Source organism: Pseudorasbora parva, chromosome 22 (genome assembly GCF_024679245.1).
Source record: "Pseudorasbora parva isolate DD20220531a chromosome 22, ASM2467924v1, whole genome shotgun sequence".
Taxonomy (NCBI): domain Eukaryota; kingdom Metazoa; phylum Chordata; class Actinopteri; order Cypriniformes; family Gobionidae; genus Pseudorasbora; species Pseudorasbora parva.
The window spans coordinates 32,520,635-32,538,730 of NC_090193.1; the positions used below are offsets into that span (position 1 = coordinate 32,520,635).

The window sequence follows — 18,096 nt, forward strand, 5'->3', positions numbered from 1 at the left end:
AGTTTCTTTATAGGCATTGAGAGAAGACTGCTGACAGGTACCCTGTCACTTTATAGTGCCAACTCATTTTTCTGCCATTCTTCCTCAACCATTTGAGGATGCCTGTGTGCCACGGGTTTGGAGCTTTAGCATGCACCACACCTGCCATTGGGAAATGATCTGCTATTTGCCTGAAGCAGAGGCAGCCAAGCCCGCATTTGAAATGTGTCAAGAAGCATTCTCAAAAAAATGAAAGAACAATCTGTGCCTAGCTCTTTGTGTTTTATACTAATAAAAATCGGTGCCAAAAAAAAAAAAAAAGGTTCAGAAACAAAATCAATGCTGTCCTTCCCCATACACAATCCTCTCATAATGCTTAATGAACACCTTAAGAAGAAAATCTGTAGAAAAAACATAAGATACATGTCATTTTCTGCCAGAACATTATCCGTTACGTTTTTGTTTGTTTCCTTTACCCTAAAATGCAATGCAATGCTCAATTCAAAATACAAGTAAATACCAGTAAAAAATAAATTCCTTCATATTTTTCGTATAACAGTATGTGGTGGCCAATTTATTATATATATATAATATATTAGGCGGCAAGTGAAACATTTGGTCCTAAAAGTTGATGTGTTTGAAGTAGGAAAAATGGCCAAGTGTAAAGATTTGAGCAAGTTTGACAAGGGCCAAATTGTGATGGCTAACCGATTGGGACAGAGCATGTCCAAAACTGCAGCTCTTGTGGGGTTTCCCGGTCTGCCCAACACAATATACTGTTTGTCATAATGTTATGTCTGATCGGTGTACACACGCACACTATATAGACACTTCCTGTAGTGAACGCCCCAAATAGGCCACTTACAAATGCCTGTGACTATTAGGATGTAGCATTATAAGCAAGTTAACGGTTTAGGAAAAAAATAGTGAGATTATATGGACATCAGACACATTCAAACAACACTACCAAAGGGATGATGATGATGCCTTCTGCGAACAGGGAGCAAAGTTCAAAGTTTACCTCCTGCTGACCACTAAAACGCAGCATGCTACTTTTAATCTTGACAAAAGCCCTGTTTCCACCAAAATTACCCGGAACAATTTGTACCAGGAACTTTTTTACAGGAACTTTTCTCCCCCCCAAACCTGCAACTGTCTGCGTTTCGACCACGATCTAACGTTCCGTGAAGATTAGGCAAATTAGTCCGGTGATGTAGGACTGCGCGCGACTGCTCCTCCAAGTCAGTGACAGAATGTAATCATTTTTGCGTGTACTGATTGAAAGATTTAGTGGACTGTTTACATGAGACGTATCTAAACCGATCTGGTGTTTACATGTGATGACTTTCAATCACAATCATTTTGTCACATGCAGTTTGTCTGCCGCATCAAAAATGTTGCCGCTATTTTCTGCACCAGCTGGAATGTGTTTACTGTAGCCATAGCAACTCTTAACGGCCACCAGGACTAATACAGTATTATATAAGCTATTTATTTGTTGTAAAGTGTAATAATTATCTCAGAAAAAAAATGTATTCTGTCAGGCGCAGTTAAAGTAAAAACTGCCTGGTGCAATATACGCTGTGTCATTATTCCAACATTATCTTCATAACTTACGAAATAAAAAGTTTACCCCTCAGAAAAATTATCTTTCCTCTCTTGTCAACATGAGCGCCGCATGCGCTGTCACGTCACGTAAGGACGCACACTTATAGTAATCGGTCAGGTCGTTTACATGGTGAAAAATAGACTGTAAAAAAATTAATAACGAGTATGGAAGAGATTCAAGCTGTGCTGCTTTTGCTGGTTATGTATAGGTTTACTAAGGAGAAAATTAACAACAACAGAAAAGAGCACTAATATGGAGATTCAGCAGAATGCAGCATATTCAGAAAGCTTGTAAAGCTAGATTTAAAATGACAATGTATATTATTATCAGCTATTACGGACATTGCACGTGAGATGGCTGAGACGAACGCGCGCCATCAGAATGACAGCAAGACTGATATTTACTGAACGCAGAACGAACCTCGCAAAAGACTTTTAAAAATGCTGGTTGAAATAAAATGCTGCGTGAGCGCAACCAATCAGCATGTTCGGCACCCAAGTCCCGCCCTCGAAAGTTCCTGAACTTTGAAAAAGTACTACCTCATGAGTAGGGCCGTTTGGAGGGGGAAATATTTACCCGGAACTTCGTTTAGACCCTGGTTCCTGCGGTCAAAACACACCGAGTACCACCCCAAAGTTCCTGATTCCTGGGTAAAGTTCCTGTGGTGGAAACGCGGCTAAAGCCTTTGGCTAAAGTTCAAAGCTGAATATTGTTATCTGATCTAAGGTGACTTATGATATAGCAAAAGTGGCAGGAATTCTCTCAGTATCACCATGAGCATGACCGTGCTTCTGCACTCCAATACAACAATAAACTATTTCTTAAAAGACATACACAATACGATTAACGCATTCTCCTCCTTTTCAAGATATCAGAGTGCCAACAAAACAAAATATCAAACACAAAAGATGCTATAACTATAAAATCAGTGTGGTAAGTAAAGAGAAGACTGGCATTCCCCACAGATTATGTGAACAGAATCAGGAAGAGGGAACTTATGCAACAAGTTTGTGAAATATTAAACACGGCAGTCTGAGAAGCAAGCTGAATTTTAATGTGTCATCAAAGATGAGCATTTCATTGCCGATGGCAGCCACTGAACAAGGCCACGGGAAGCCCCATCCATCAACACGCCGCTCTAGAAGCCAGGAACTAACTGGGACGGAGGAAAAGAATGATTGGAGGGGAAGAGAGCGAGCGAGACACAGACAGGAAAGATTCGAGTCTGATGGTGGAAAAACAAGGGAAATGAATCCTTGTGAAAACCTGCATGAGTTCTGGCATAACGTTCTGGCAAATTCAAATTAAATCAAGGCATGAAACAAACAATGAGAGATTTCTCAACTGTGGTCAGATGATATTTCCAGTCGTTAAAATGGAACGTGGAAAAATGACACAGGTGCACTGAGGTTGCGAATTTTAACCGCTCACCCCACTCTTTTGAAACGCATATTGGCGCTTTGTCCAGCGAAGGACAAAGGTGTCGTCTGAGACAGAAGAGAGTAGCTAGCGCTCTGTACAGAAGTTTGTCCGTTTAGGGCTAATGTAGAAACATGATGGTGCAAAATGCGGTGTGTGAAGATAGAAAGGACTCAAGGTAATAAAAACATAATGATTCATTATGTAAGGTCTTTATACACCACTGAAAACATAAAAGATCCTCATAAATATTACACACTGCACCTTTAAAACAGAATTTATATATATATTTTATAGTTAAAATTTTTATTAAAATTGTTGTTACAGATGGCACAGTACCAGCTCTGCAATGTCTCAGTCCAAATCTAAACACGATTAAAATCCAAACACAAAAGTCCTGACATAATGTTTATGTCAGGACAACTTGTTCAGAAAGCAAGAGTGCCTTCCTCCCAAACAATGTTAAATCTCAGAGAAGAGAAAGAACAGAGAGAGCACTAGAGAAAAAAAAACAAAAACAAAGAAGCAGTAATGACGTGATGCCAAATACAGTAAGTGAGAGCAGGATGGACACAGATGTGGTAAGTGACGTAGATCCGGAGCCAGTGTGTTTACGGACTGGACACGGGTCTTAATTTGCAGACCCTGAGGCTAGACAAAGCCCTCTGGTTCCACAGGGGCATTGATAGAAATCTGTTTGTATAGACTGGAGTCCTGTCAGCACTAACACAAGGCCTGGCTGTTTCTGCAATCACTTCCTGTCCTGAAAGAAAAAAGCCTGGCATCACAACTCCTGAAAAAAAAAACTAATCTAATGTTTAACAATTGGTACGGCTCCAATTAAATATCGTTGCATCATCACAACACTGATACTGGACAAATAAAGTTTCTGATCTTCCCCTATATTTCATGGGGAAATAGGTTTGACAGACTGACTGGCATTTGATAAAGACAATGAAAACCAGCCCAGTTTAATGCATATGTGACCCTGGACCACAAAACTAGTCAAAAGGGTCAATTTTTTGAAAATGAGACTTAAAAGGCAGAATAAATTATCTTTCAATTGATGTATGGTTTGTTAGGATGGGACAATATTTGGCCGAGATGCAACAATATGAAAATCTGGAATCTTGAGTGTGCAAAAAAAAAAAAAAAATCCTTTAAAGTTGTCCAAATGAAGTCCTTAGCAATGCATATTACTACTAATAAGAATACATGTTTGATATACACTCACCTAAAGGATTATTATGAACACCATACTAATACTGGGTTTGACCCCCTTTTCGCCTTCAGAACTGCCTTAATTCTACGTGGCATTGATTCAACAAGGTGCTGAAAGTATTCTTTAGAAATGTTGGCCCATATTGATCGGATAGCATCTTGCAGTTGATGGAGATTTGTGGGATGCACATCTAGGGCACGAAGCTCCCGTTCCACCACATCCCAAAGATGCTCTATTGGGTTGAGATCTGGTGACTGTGGAGGCCATTTTAGTACAGTGAACTCATCGTCATATTCAAGAAACCAATTTGAAATGATCTGAGCTGTGACATGGTGCAGTATCCTGCTGGAAGTAGCCATCAGAGGATGGGTACATGGTGGTCATTAAGGGATGGACATGGTCAAAAACAATGCTCAGGTAGGCCGTGGCATTTAAACAATGCCAAATTGGCACTGTAGTGTGCCAAAAAAAAAATCCCCCACTATTACACCACCAACACCAGCCTGCAGAGTGGTAACAAGGCATGATGGATCCATGTTCTCATTCTGTTTACGCCAAATTCTGACTCTACCATCTGAATGTCCCAACAGAAATCAAGACTAATCAGACCAGGCAATTTTTCCAGTCTTCAACTGGCCAATTTTGGGGAGCTTGTGCAAATTGTAGCCTCTTTTTCCTATTTGTAGTGGAGATGAGTGGTACCCGGTGGGGTCTTCTGCTGCTGTAGCCCATCTGCCTCAAGGTGTGTGTGTTGTGGCTTCACAAATGCTTTGCTGCATACCTCGGTTGTAACGAGTGGTTATTTCAGTCAAAGTTGCTCTTCTATCAGCTTGAATCAGTCGGCCCATTCTCCTCTGACCTCTAGCATCAACAAGGCATTTTTGCCCACAGGACTGCCACATACTGGATGTTTTTCCCTTTTCACAACATTCTTTGTAAAACCTAGAAATGGTTGTGTGAGAAAATCCCAGTAACTGAGCAGATTGTGAAATACTCAGACCGGCCTGTCTGGCACCAACAACCATACCATGCTCAAAATTGCTTAAATCACCTTTCTTTTCCATTCTGACATTCAGAATTCAGAGGATCACACCTCTTAATGCATTGAAGCAACTGCCATGTGATTGGTTGATAATTGCATTAATGAGAAATTGAACAGGTGTTCCTAATAATCCTTTAGGTGAGTGTATTTACAGTAGGAAACTTACAAAATGTCTTCATGGAACATGATCTTTACTTAATATCCTAATGATTTTCGGCATAAAAGAAAAATGGATAATTTTGACCCATAATTGTGTCTATTGCCACAAAATATACCCGTGCAACTTATGACACACATAATTAGCATGAAAATCTAGCCTCCATATAAAATGTGAGTTTCTTTGCAAGCACTACGCAAAGTTTCCTCACCTAATTAACTATACACATACTTTTTACACTCTTACTTTGCCAACTAACAATGTCCAACAGCAGTAATGCAATAAAATATTTTAGACATTGTGGGGAAACCTTCATCAGACAGGAATTCCAGTTATCTTGTGAGCACACGGACAGTCCGACTGCACTGCCAAAACTACACATGCCGAGATTAATGACAAACAATGTCCAGCTGGAGCAGATATGTTTTGTGTTTGAGCAAACATTGCAAAATTCTTCAGTCTGATGCTTCCATTCTTTGCTGGAAAAACAATCTTTAGTCAGGGTGGTTGGGGAGGTGTTAATATAGGCTATGTAGCGGAGATGTTTATGTGTTTCACTGAACATGCGTAAAGTAACACAGACTGACAGCACCTTAAATGGTTGCCTGAAGACAAGACTCGCTGCTGTAATTAACACACGGACAGCAGGCAGGCCCTTCGCGACTTGTAGCAGAGAAAATGACACATGAACACTCTTTAAATGATAGACCCTAGAGAAGTGCTCATCAACTAAACACCAGGCGCAGACAGCAAAAGAACATCGACGACGTCAGTGTTAACTTCAGAACCGGAAACACAAACACAAAAGCTTCTGAGAGGGCAGAAACAGTCTGCAAAGAACACTGCCAGACAGAACATCACAAAACATTTCAGACGGGACATGTGCCCACCACTTTTACATGTTTGCTTGGTCACAGTGTGTATTACAACTAGGATCATTTCGGGTCAAATCAACCAAGTTTCAGAAACTTCTTGTTAATATGAAAAAAAGACAAACATAAAAAGTGTTAAAGACAAAACATTAAACAGGGTATTCCACTGACCGTCCTTAGGATGAGACATTAAACCAAGGTCCTGACTCTCTCTGTGGTCGTTAAAAATCCCAGGATGTCCTTCAATAAAGAGTAGGGATGTAACCCCGGCATCCTGGCAAAACATTGGCCCCTGTCCATCATGGCCTCCTAATCATCCCCATATAATTGGCTTAATCACTCAGTCTCCTCTCCACCAATCAGCTGGTGTGTGGTGGGCGTTCTGGCGCAATATGGCTGCCGTCGCATCATCCAGGTGGATGATCACACTGGTAGTGGTTGAGGAGATTCCCTTTCTATATAAAGCGCTTTGAGTGCCAAGAAAAGCGCTATATAAATGTAACTAATTATTATTATTAAATTATTATTTTATAGCGTACAATTTCAGAGATTTGGAGTCAAAGAACAGGAGGGAGTAAAAATGGAAATATAAAATAATGATGTTGCAAGCAGTCAGAGATTGGTAGGCCTATTAGTAAAATCTGTTGACTTTAGTCATCTTTGTTTTAATATATGCCATTGTTGACGGTAAAAAAAGAAGAAGTGAAAATTCACTTTTTTGCCAGAAGATTGCATACCTATAACTCAAAATTAAAGATCTCTTAATATCCTTTTATAATTAGTTTTAGCAAACCTTTCTTTTAGTAACCCTATTTGTAAGGCTTTATATTAAATTCCAGAGATATTGGGATCTCAATATGGGCCCTATCATACACCTGACTCAATGCAGTGCAACGCAAATGTTTTATGCTAGTTTCACCCTGAAGCAGTTATAATTTTTCACATTCACATTTCCCACCCCATTTGTGCGCCCATGTAAAATTACAATGTAAAATAATTATTGTGTACATAAAGATAAAAATGCCTACGTCATAATGGATAGTCATTGCATGCATTAGAATTACGTATTTGCAGTAATGATGAGTGAAATTGGCTACTTATTTAACCAAGTGAGTTAATACACACATGTATTTAAACTGACTCGTCAGGTTGTGGGTCTCTATATTCCGCCATGTAAAAAGCGAATCCGACACGGTGCAAGCGCAACTGGCTTTTAAAGGGAATGGGAGACTCTGATTAGTTTATTGCCCATTAGGCCAAAACACACACATGATGACTCATTAAGAGAATAGGAGCAACATCTTTTGGACTGACCACTTTTCCAATCATTAAAGCTACAGTGTGATATTTTTCCCCATCTAGCGGTGAAAAGGTATATGACCATCCAGTGAATAATAGGTTCTGTTCCTCTTAAATCCGATTTCGTTTTAACTCGTTAACGGTGGCCGATTTAGTCCAAGATTAACATGGCTTTCAGTTCGACCTCATCCATGAGTGCCATTCGTAGACCGTAAGGTGCCATCGAGTGTTAAAACGCGAAAGGCGAAGCTTGAATTTACCTGTATGTCCCTCTTTGGCCAATGTACTTTTAAGATGGAGGGGCAACATGGCGACCGGCATTCGAACCCCTCACCCGTATGTATTTTCAATGGCATATTATAAACTTACGAGAATACTTTATTACTTGAAAGAAGTAAATATACATTAATGAGCACATATTTTTGAAAGAACTAAGTGTTTTTAGCTAAGAATAAACTAAAAAAGTTACACAGTGTAGTTGTAAACTAGTAAAAGTGGATTCGGACATGCCCTAAGTGCACTTGCACTTTAGACCATGCACTTAAATAATTAAAGTAGGGTCTCAAGAGCAAATTGTTGATTTGTACATATTTTCAGTGACCAATGTGACCAAATGTGGTTGACTTTTCATACAGCTGATATGTTTTCTTTAAAAAAAGAGGACCAGCTAAAGAACAAATAATATTAAGAATAGAAATGCATAGAACATACCTGTCTAAAAAGACCATAAATATTGTTTTTCCAAAGTTTGCCTGCCTGTACCTCAAAAAGTATTAAATATATCTTATGATTTTAGAAACTTTTCTTTTTAAAATCTTCATTTTTAGCCCCTGTATGGTTTAATCCCATTGATACGGGGATCTCAATGCGGGTCTATTTTGAAATTGTCGAATTTTTCCCATTTTCAATATCGAAAACAAAATGTGAGTCACTTTGCAATTGCATCCAGCTGATACTTGCAAGAGAAATGTCTGAATAAAATGTAATGATGAAACTAGAAATGTATCCTGTTTCCCTCTATCAAAACAATAGCATAAAACATGCTACAAATTGACATCAAAACATTATAAATGTAAATTAATTCATGATGTTTTTAAAGATTAACTTTTAAGTGAACATTAAATTAAAAAGCATTTCAAAAGATGGACAGATGGACGGTTCGATGGATGATCTCTACTTATTACATAAAAGTAATAAGTAAAAAGTTATACAAAAAACCTGACAAAACATACTACATGTGCTTAAGTGCTCACAGAAGAGATGAGTTTTCAACTATCTTTTGAATGTAGTCAGTGATTCTGCATTCCGGAAGGAGGTGGGGAGATTGTTCCACCAGCAAGGAACAGTGAACAAAAATGTTCTGGAAAGGGATTTCACGCCGCTCTGTGATGGTACCACGAGCCGCCGCTCCTTAGCCGAGCGAAGGCTTCTGGTGTGGGGTGTAGACTTGTAGGAGTGAGTCGAACTATGCGGGTGCTTGAGCTTGTGGTGGATCTGTAATCAAGCATCAACGCCTTGAACTTGATGTGAGCAGCGAGTGGTAGCCAGTGCAGATAGATTGGGCTCGTTGAAGACAAGACGTGCCGCTGCGTATTCAAATTCAATGTGGATTTTCAGGGGCAAAACGGCACAATTTAATATGCAGCCATAGAAGGAAACCTGTACGTGCTGTAAAACCATCATACAGAGATGGGAGGAAGACCTTTAGTTAAAAAGATGTCTACAGACCTCTTCAATGGTCAAAAGAGCCAACGTATCGACGACACCAAAGCATGCCCTGAATCCCTGATACAAAGACAGCAGTATAAAGGCAGTCTCAAAAACCGCAAAGGTTTTACAGATTGTTTACAAAAGATTTCTCTTCTCGGAACAACTAATCTCCATCCAGACCTTGGCCATGAAAACTACTCTTCAATCCAAGCAATACATAAACAAGTCATCATTTTTGTTTGAGTTCCACAGAGAGGTAAAGGGTGTGTGTAATTGTTGACATATTGAAGCTCTCAATCCGATTAGAGAATTTCCAGCTCAGGGTTTGCATTCATTCCGAACCGTGCACTCAGCGAGGATTCCAGACCCCTGGCATGCTGCCATGCTCCATTTTGTGCCCTGGTCTGGTCGGAACAGAGGCCGGTGGAAGGGAGAGGCTCACAACCGAGATATGAGCGTTCAAACGGTCCTGAGCTCTGGCACCTCTTCACATCCCACTCGGCTGCTTCACACATTCCACACAAGCGACACAAATATGTTCAAATCTCCCAATTGTAACATAAAAAGACATTTCATAAGACTCTGGTGAGGCATGTCATAACATTTTTCTCTTGTCCCAATTATTAAAAGGCTTATAAATCATAAATAATTTTTTTTTTTTTAGAAAGTAAAAATGCAGAATGTTTCCTGTTATAGGCAGGTTTTGGGACAGGGTGGGGGTGTAAGGGGATAGAAAATATGGTTTGTACAGTATAAAAACCATTACGCCTATGGAATGTCCCCACATTTCACAAAAACAAACATTTTGTGTATGTGCGTGTTTGTAGAAATTAAGGTTATTTTCATAGAATATACTCTGTAATTTATTATTTTATACCATATTTTTATATAATAATTTAAAAAATTATAATAATATTTTTATTTCAGCTGCTCCCTTCAGGGGTTGCCACAGCGAATCTATATATCTATATAAATATATATATATTTTATATTTATATAGATTTTTTTTTCCTCAAGAAAAGGCATCTTGTTTTAAGAAGGTTTGTAGCTTTAACTGGACAAGAAAGCAAAAATGCTGGTAAAAATACATTTATTTTTATTAAATATTAAGAATTTTAGATACATTCAATTAATTATAAGTTTCAATTTTTTTTGCTTCACATAAATGTATCTAAATGTGTTTATATATTTTACTGGAAATGGAGACAAAAAAACTTTTTTTTGCAAAGCTTGATGCCTTGTAAGTTGCTCTGGATAAATGACAACCAACTTACTCCAATATCAAGTGAAAATCAAAGAGACAACCTGCAAAACAACTAAACCACTGAGCAATAAATGTAATGCAAGTCTTCTGGAAGTGAACCCCAAAATAATTACACCACCCATGCTGAAAAAAGGCTGGTCTATCATTTGTTTCTAAAGTCTCATTTCATTAGCTAAAAAGCACATTAGCTAAAATAACTCTTGACTAGCTGAAAACAGTGCTCTGGAGAGAAACAGTCCCGCTGTGTGTTCTTTCTGCCTCAGCTGCAGCAAGAGTAATACAACAACATCAAAAGAACCGCGCACCTCAGTGCCAGGAGACACCTGAACGTGCTGCATCAGTGGAAACGAGAGGTCTTGGGAGCGAAGGAGCATTGCCAACAAAGAGCAAGTCCTGTGCCAGCCGGGCAGAAGGCTTGGAAAAGACCAAAAGTTAATTACAGCGGTCTACAGGGTCATTGTGCTGGCACAGGTGTTAGATGTTATCACCAAACCCCAGTGCGGCTGCTGCTGACGTATCACTGATATCTCAGCGGCTGCTTATGCTTTTTTCATTCTTCTCAATTGTTTACGTCCAGGAGTTGTGTGTGCAGTCAGAGAACTGTTGTGGAAAACCTGCACTCTGTTGTGGAGAAAAACCACTCATGTGGACATATTTTTCCATCAGCGTGGCCCATTTCTTTTATACAGAAATTATATTAGCTCCTCACACAGCTGAAAACCTGATCACTACCACAACAGTAGAAGTATACTTCCTGGATCCACTACAATTTCATAATAGATGAATAGATTTCAATACGCTTGTATGGGTGAATGAAAAATGTATAGCACTCTTCAAATGACTTGATTGTAAATGATTTCTACTTGAATAGAAAGCTCAAAAGAACACTTGAACTGAAATAGAAATCTTTTGTAATATTATAAATGTTCTTACTGTCACTTTTGATCAATTTAATGTGTTCTTGCTAAATAAAAGTATACATTTATTTCGCAAAACAAAATAATCTCTCAGGCTTTAGAATGGATGAGTGGCACCCTTTGTTCATAAATTTGTGTAACTGACATAAAATACACTATATCACTACAATTTGCCCCCAAATTACTTTGGTCCATTTTGACTCACCCTCAAAAAATATAAGATTTATAACATAACTGATTTATGAACTAGGAAAGTCTGTTTAGGCAACCCCACTTGTTTCAAAGGAGAGTTTGTGGTGTTTTTTAAGGCCACAAGCCCCTACAGTCTTTCCATCTCTCACACAAACACAGTAGTAGCAAGCCACCAGAATAAACAGCCTCTTTTGTGAATTCCTATCACAATCTGAGCTTCCTCCTCATGTTTCGGTGACTAAACACTGGAGCTATTAGAAACGGTTTCCTGAAAGCTCTAGTCACATGATGGCTCTTGGAGAACACTGTGAAATGGCTTCCACCTCTATTCGGTTCCAAATGTGTCCCAGTTTCGTGTCCAGTTTGACTTTGCAAGGGCACAAGACAAACGGTATTGACTATTTCGACATTCTGTTCAGCAAGTGAACCAGGAGAACAGGTTGTCCAAAGTTTCTTTCAGGCTTTAGAAAAGCTGTTTTGATTGAACTGTAAAGTATAGGACTGTGCTAGAGCTGCCAATTCCACCGTTCAACCCAGATGCAAAATAAGACCACCTCTATTTCCTTTTTCATGTTTGATGTACAGTTTTGCCAAAACAGTACTATGATTATACCGTGGTACAGTGAGTGTAGTGATCAGTATCAGATGGTGATACTGTGCGATTCTGATATATACCATGGTACTATACGATTAGGTTTTATCATATTTACCATTTTACTACAAGGTACATTTCCAAATTATCATGGTATCACCATGTACAATACAAACCAAGGTGGTATTATGGTACTGGGAATACATCAGTATTGTTATTGTTAACTAAAACTGTTAAAAATTGTTTTTGGTATTTGAAAAAGCTGAAATTAAATATAAATATTACAATAAAAACTTAAAATTGGAACATTTAAATGAAGTCCTAAAATTACTAAAACAAAAAATTTAAATAAAGCTAACTAAAAATGGCAAAAGCACAACACAATTACTAAAAATAAAAGGAAGGTAAAAATATAAATATAAAAGCTAATTAAAATATTAATATATATATATACACACACACACTCAAATAAATACTAAAATAATACTGGAAAATTAACGTTTCATGTTATTAGCTGATAACTAATAAATAACAGGTTCAAATTCTACTTTGTCTAAAAAAATAAAAAATAAAACGGAAGTAATATTATAATGCATGTACAGGATGAAAGAAATAACTATATTCTTGTTGAGATTTGTTAACTATAACATGATAAAACTATTACTAAAATTGATGATGGCAAATTAAACCTAAATGTATAAATAGGGGAAATGCATGTATAATTAAATATCCAATTTCAAGCTATAATGATGCATGTAAAAAAAAAAAAAACATCTCTAACTAATATGGTAGCAATATATTATATTTAAATATTTTTGGTATGAATGGATCAGATTTATCAAAAGTGAGCATACAAATTTGAGAACCGTGAACCCAATCAAATGACTGTACACAGAGCTGCGTCAGATACCTGTAAACTGGCTGCATTTCACGTGCAATTCCAATGACGGCCTTAGAAGGGAAATGGTTAAACTCCTGGAACAGGTCTCTGATGTTGCTTCTGAATTTGAGGTCCAGGTCCAACTGAACAATGCGCATCAGTTCTAGGGGGCAAAAGAAAGAGAAACAAAGCAAATCTGTTTTTGTATAAAAAAGAAAAAAAGACTAAATCTCAGGCTGTGAGCAGCAAGACATGCAGTGAATAAGAGATTCCGTATTAATTTTGTGCGCGCTAATGCAGAAAACACAAATTAACAAAATGATGGGACATGGGAGATGATCAGCCGAGGGGCTTTTCTCACGTCGGAGGGCCTCAGGGTCTTCGTGTGAGCTCACTGGACAACAAAGCCCTCAAGACAACATTCTGGACACACCATTGTGGAGCAGAGGCAGCACGCACAATGACACACATTCGGAAAGCAAAACATAGGGGGCCCAAACTATGCTTGTTGTAATTAGAACAATAAGCAGAGAGCTGACAGCCAGAGCTGTTTAGTCGGTCAGGCATTTCACACTGATATCTCTCCAAACAAGCACCGGAAACTAGAAGAATCAATATCAACGATCTCAGCGCTCCCATCCAAACACACAGGCTGACTACAAAACACTTCATGAGCAATGATAAAAGGAGGACAACTGCTGAATTTGTATGAAACAGGATGCACATTTACGGTCTACAGCGATCAAAACAGATAAAATACTTCATCACATCACAGTTTAATCAATGAGCTGCCATAGTAGGCAACTGGAAGCAGATAATAGCAGTAATATTAACAGTAGGCTATACTTTGGTCGAAAAATGTATTCAGGTATGACATCACTTTATGTAGGCCAAAACATAGAAGCTAGTTAGCATTTTTTGCACTTCCGGTTCCAATCGTCCCAAACTCAGGTTTTGCTTTTTGTTTTTGTGGATTTTGGTTAAATGGCTGAAATAAGGATAACAAGCTCAACACTTGTCTGGCTATTACCAGACCAAGCTCAATTTAAGATTGGCTCAGTTGGCATTTTGCACAAGAGGCGTGATCAACGAGCATAATTCAAATGACTATGTACGTAGTTGAATAGTCCTTCCCTCATTACGCTCAAAAACTAAAAGAGTTCTTGAAAGCTTAGTGATGGTGGTGTAGTACATTTATAGCCTACCATTAGCTTTTAGCTTCAAAATGAGAGGATTAGCTCACCCAAAAATGGAAATTCTGTCATTAACGTCTCACCCTCATGTCGTTCTAAACCCGTAAGACCTTTGTTCATCATAGGAACAAAAAAATGAAGATATTTTTGATGAAATCCGAGAGCTTTCTGACATCTCCATAGACAGAAATTTAAAGAACACTTTCAAGGCCCAGAAAGGTAGTAAAGACTATGTGACTATTTCGTTCTAGCCTGTGTCAGTCTCCTACGCTCTTTACGCTGTAAATAGTGCAGCACTTCCGAGTTCTACTAGCCTGGATGGCAGCCGAACTTAGCCCCGCCCACAACATTTTTAGGTCGGGCAGTTCGGCCTGGACTCGATCCATAGAGGAGTAATTATCCCCGAACAGAAACTGTTCGGACCAATGAAATCATCAGGGCGGGCTTTAGATGATGACGGACAGATGATAAACAGTAACGTAATCATGCACGTCATCAAAGGGGCTTGGATTATATTTGTTCAAATCCTAAACGGAGAGCTTGTTTGTATATGCATTCACCTTCACAATTTCTCTCAGAAATGATGATCATGTTGGGTAAGTACTCTGTGTATCATTAAATTAGTTATTTTTTTACAACACCGGCAAAGATCGTTTATTCCAGCGCGCTTGCAGACAGGGTTGCCAAGTTTTTACAACAAAACCCGGGCCTGACTTCTTCTAGGGGTTACTTGCCGTACTTTTTCTGGGGGTTCTCCAGAAGAAAAGAAAAAAACGTGTTTGGGGGGGTAAAATGTGTTATTTTGACAAGGTTGCCTGCTAAAATTTGCACTCATGGGTCTATATATCATGTAATATTCGCTTCAACCCGCGGACATAGAAAACAACCTGTGGAAAAAAAACGCGGACTTGGCAACACGGTGCAGTTGAACTCTGTTGACATTGTTCACAACTAACGTAATGCGTCGCTTTGTTGCTCTGATTGGTTGTAGGTCTATCCAATTGAGGTCTTTCCTGGTTCGGTTGAAACACGCCCCATAATCACAGCCCAGTGGAGCAGTTTCAGACTCATATTCTGACTAGAATTGAGTATGACCACTTCAGGCTAGAGTTCTACGGCAGCCAATGCTGCTCACATGAGCATTACGACATGCGTGTGATGATGCGGGAGCTGCGCTATTTTTACTGCGTAGGAGTAAAATGAACAAAGATGAATAAATGCTGTAAAAAAAAATCTACTCTACATTACTAATGCACTAACTAATGTTAACAAATTATGCCTTATTTTAAAGCGTTACAAAATGATCTTTTTAACAGTACATTATATTGTTTTGATGTGATTTTTTGTTAATTTGTCGAGTGACTTGATTTAGTAGAGCACTATTAAAGAAAGACAAAAACAAAATATCAGTAATGATATTGCTTATTTGCCATACTAAAATAGTTACCAGCTATTGATACCACCAGACATTTCTATATCAATGCATTGATGGCAATTGTAAACGGTTAGCATTTTGTGATTTTGTTTGGTGCCTCAAAATGAATAAGGACCATTTTTACCATAGTGACCATACAAAACCTAGAGTTCCGTCTAACCTCCAAAAATAAAATCCATGCGTCACAGTACACCAGATCAAAAGAGGAACAATCGCTTTGGGCAGGATGAGCCACAGTGGTTTGATGTGCACCCGAGGGCATGTCAGCAAGCAGGTTAAAATGTGCCTTTGAAGCATTAATGGCTGCACTAATTCATCTCATTGGGCCTCTACGGCCTGAAGCTATGAAGACTTTCAAGAACTGGCTCCACGTGAAGTTCACAAGCTCCATTATGGCTTTGGAGGCTGGAAACATGCCTCAATAAACAATAAACTACTTCTAGTACATAGACAGAGATTCAACTAAGACATTCCCAGCATGTTTTCAGCCAAGCAAACACATTTGCACATGCTCAAAAACAGCCTGGTCATCTTAAATGACTAGGGCCGCTGAAGCTTGACAGTTTAAAAAAAGTTGCTGTTTCACAGCTGTAATACTTTTGTGCCAGCTTTTAATAGGGGAATAATATCTGCATAATTTAGGTGTTCCCTAGCCTAGAAATCTAGACACACCCTAGCGGCAGCAAATCTAATCTGTCCGTCAGTGTCGTCTAGCAACTCTCAATACCCTTCTGAGCTGTAATCGCCTAACTCTTGCCGGGCCAATCACATCGTGTATAGAGTCGGTGGGCGGGGCCATAATGACGACGGCCGAGTTGCGTTTGCGTGCTTCTAGTAAACACAGAAACTGGCGAACGGCGGTCTTTCGAATCAGCTTTGACCGCGACTCTGGAAGACTTGGAGTTAAGCTTTCAGAACGGCACTGAAGTCATTCTTAAAAACGGAAGATGTGTTCGGAGTTTTGCCGACAGGATACGGCGAATGTTTAATCTATCAACAAGCTCTGTTTCACCTTCGTTGCTCTGGTCAGTTGCGCTATCCTATCACATGCAGAGGGAGTTTGAAAGACAACCGTTCATCCCGCCCCTCAGATTGAGCTCTGTCAATGGTAAGTTTCCAGACCAAACATCTTGATGTGGGTCTGGCTTGTCAGGCTAGGCGTTCCCTTCTTTTAGATATAATGTCCCAGCAAATGTATGGCATATCCACAAGTTAAAACCCCATTAAGGTGGTTAACAATGCCCAGGGATGGTAATCTACTTTATCAGTTGGTCCTGACTAAATGTAGGGAGCAGGTGGAATTCCATCTGTTCTCGGTGGATTATGGCTTTGATGCTTTACTCTGTGAAAACAACAGTAAGTGATATAGGCTGATATAGGTCAACCTCATTATGAGATTAAACCCTAGGCTTATCTGACCACACTCTATTAGCAAAAAATGCAATAAGAATATCTCAAGTGGCAAAAGGATAAACGCAATGCTGTAGTTAAAATCTGGCATGAAGGATCATGCCCTATAGAGAAGAGACCTCTTTGTTAGAAGAATCTTTTCATGTTTAATTTCACAATCATGTGGCAGGTCATGCAGACACGTGTTGTCACATGACTGACTCTAGGATCAATAAACTGTAAAACAAAACAAAAACTAAATTAAAAAAAAGGGTTTAAAATGACATTAAGGAAAGTTTCATTTTGATGAATTTCTAGATGCATGCATGTTTTCATTTTGACAGTAATTCCTCAGTACCATAACTCAATTCTACTCTAAAGATTAGTCAAATAGCTTTTATAATGTAGTTACACAAAACAGACTGCCTTTAATAAAAAAAAATGTCTGGGTTAAGGTCTTAGGTCTACTTTGTTCTTCAAAGCATTTGACAATTTACTAGTTACTTAAATGGTTTAACAAATCACTTTGATTTGATTTATTTTAATATGTTTAGTCTCTCCCTCATTTTTCATCAAACACACAGACAAAAAAGTAGTAATTTGTAGTTGTCTGCAACTAAATACACTATATTGTTAAAAGTACTGGGACATCCCTCATTGAATTCAGGTGTTCCAAACACTTCCATGGCCACATGTGTATAAAATCAAGCACTTAGGCATGCAGACGCTTCTACAAACATTTGTGAAAGAATGGGTCGCTCTCAGGAGCTCAGTGAATTCAAGCGTGGTACCGTGATAGGTTGCCACCTGTGCAGGTAGGCCACATAAAATCCCAGTCAGCGTATGTTGAGGTGTACAGTTGAAGAGTCAAAAGCAACAGACCTCCCCAAACTTCATGTGGCCTTGTGATAAGCTCAAGAACAGT

The 18,096-nt window shown here is 38.8% G+C and overlaps 1 protein-coding gene across 2 annotated transcripts in view; it reads right to left on the bottom strand.

Annotated features, from left to right (window-relative positions):
• xxylt1 (xyloside xylosyltransferase 1) overlaps positions 1-18,096 on the bottom strand; it is a 146,724-nt gene that overhangs the window by 111,710 nt on the left and 16,918 nt on the right. For both annotated transcript variants that reach the window (XM_067430787.1, XM_067430786.1), the window contains exon 4: positions 13,185-13,317. In XM_067430787.1, the coding sequence (XP_067286888.1) occupies positions 13,185-13,317 (133 nt within the window). The remainder of the gene's footprint in view (positions 1-13,184; positions 13,318-18,096) is intronic.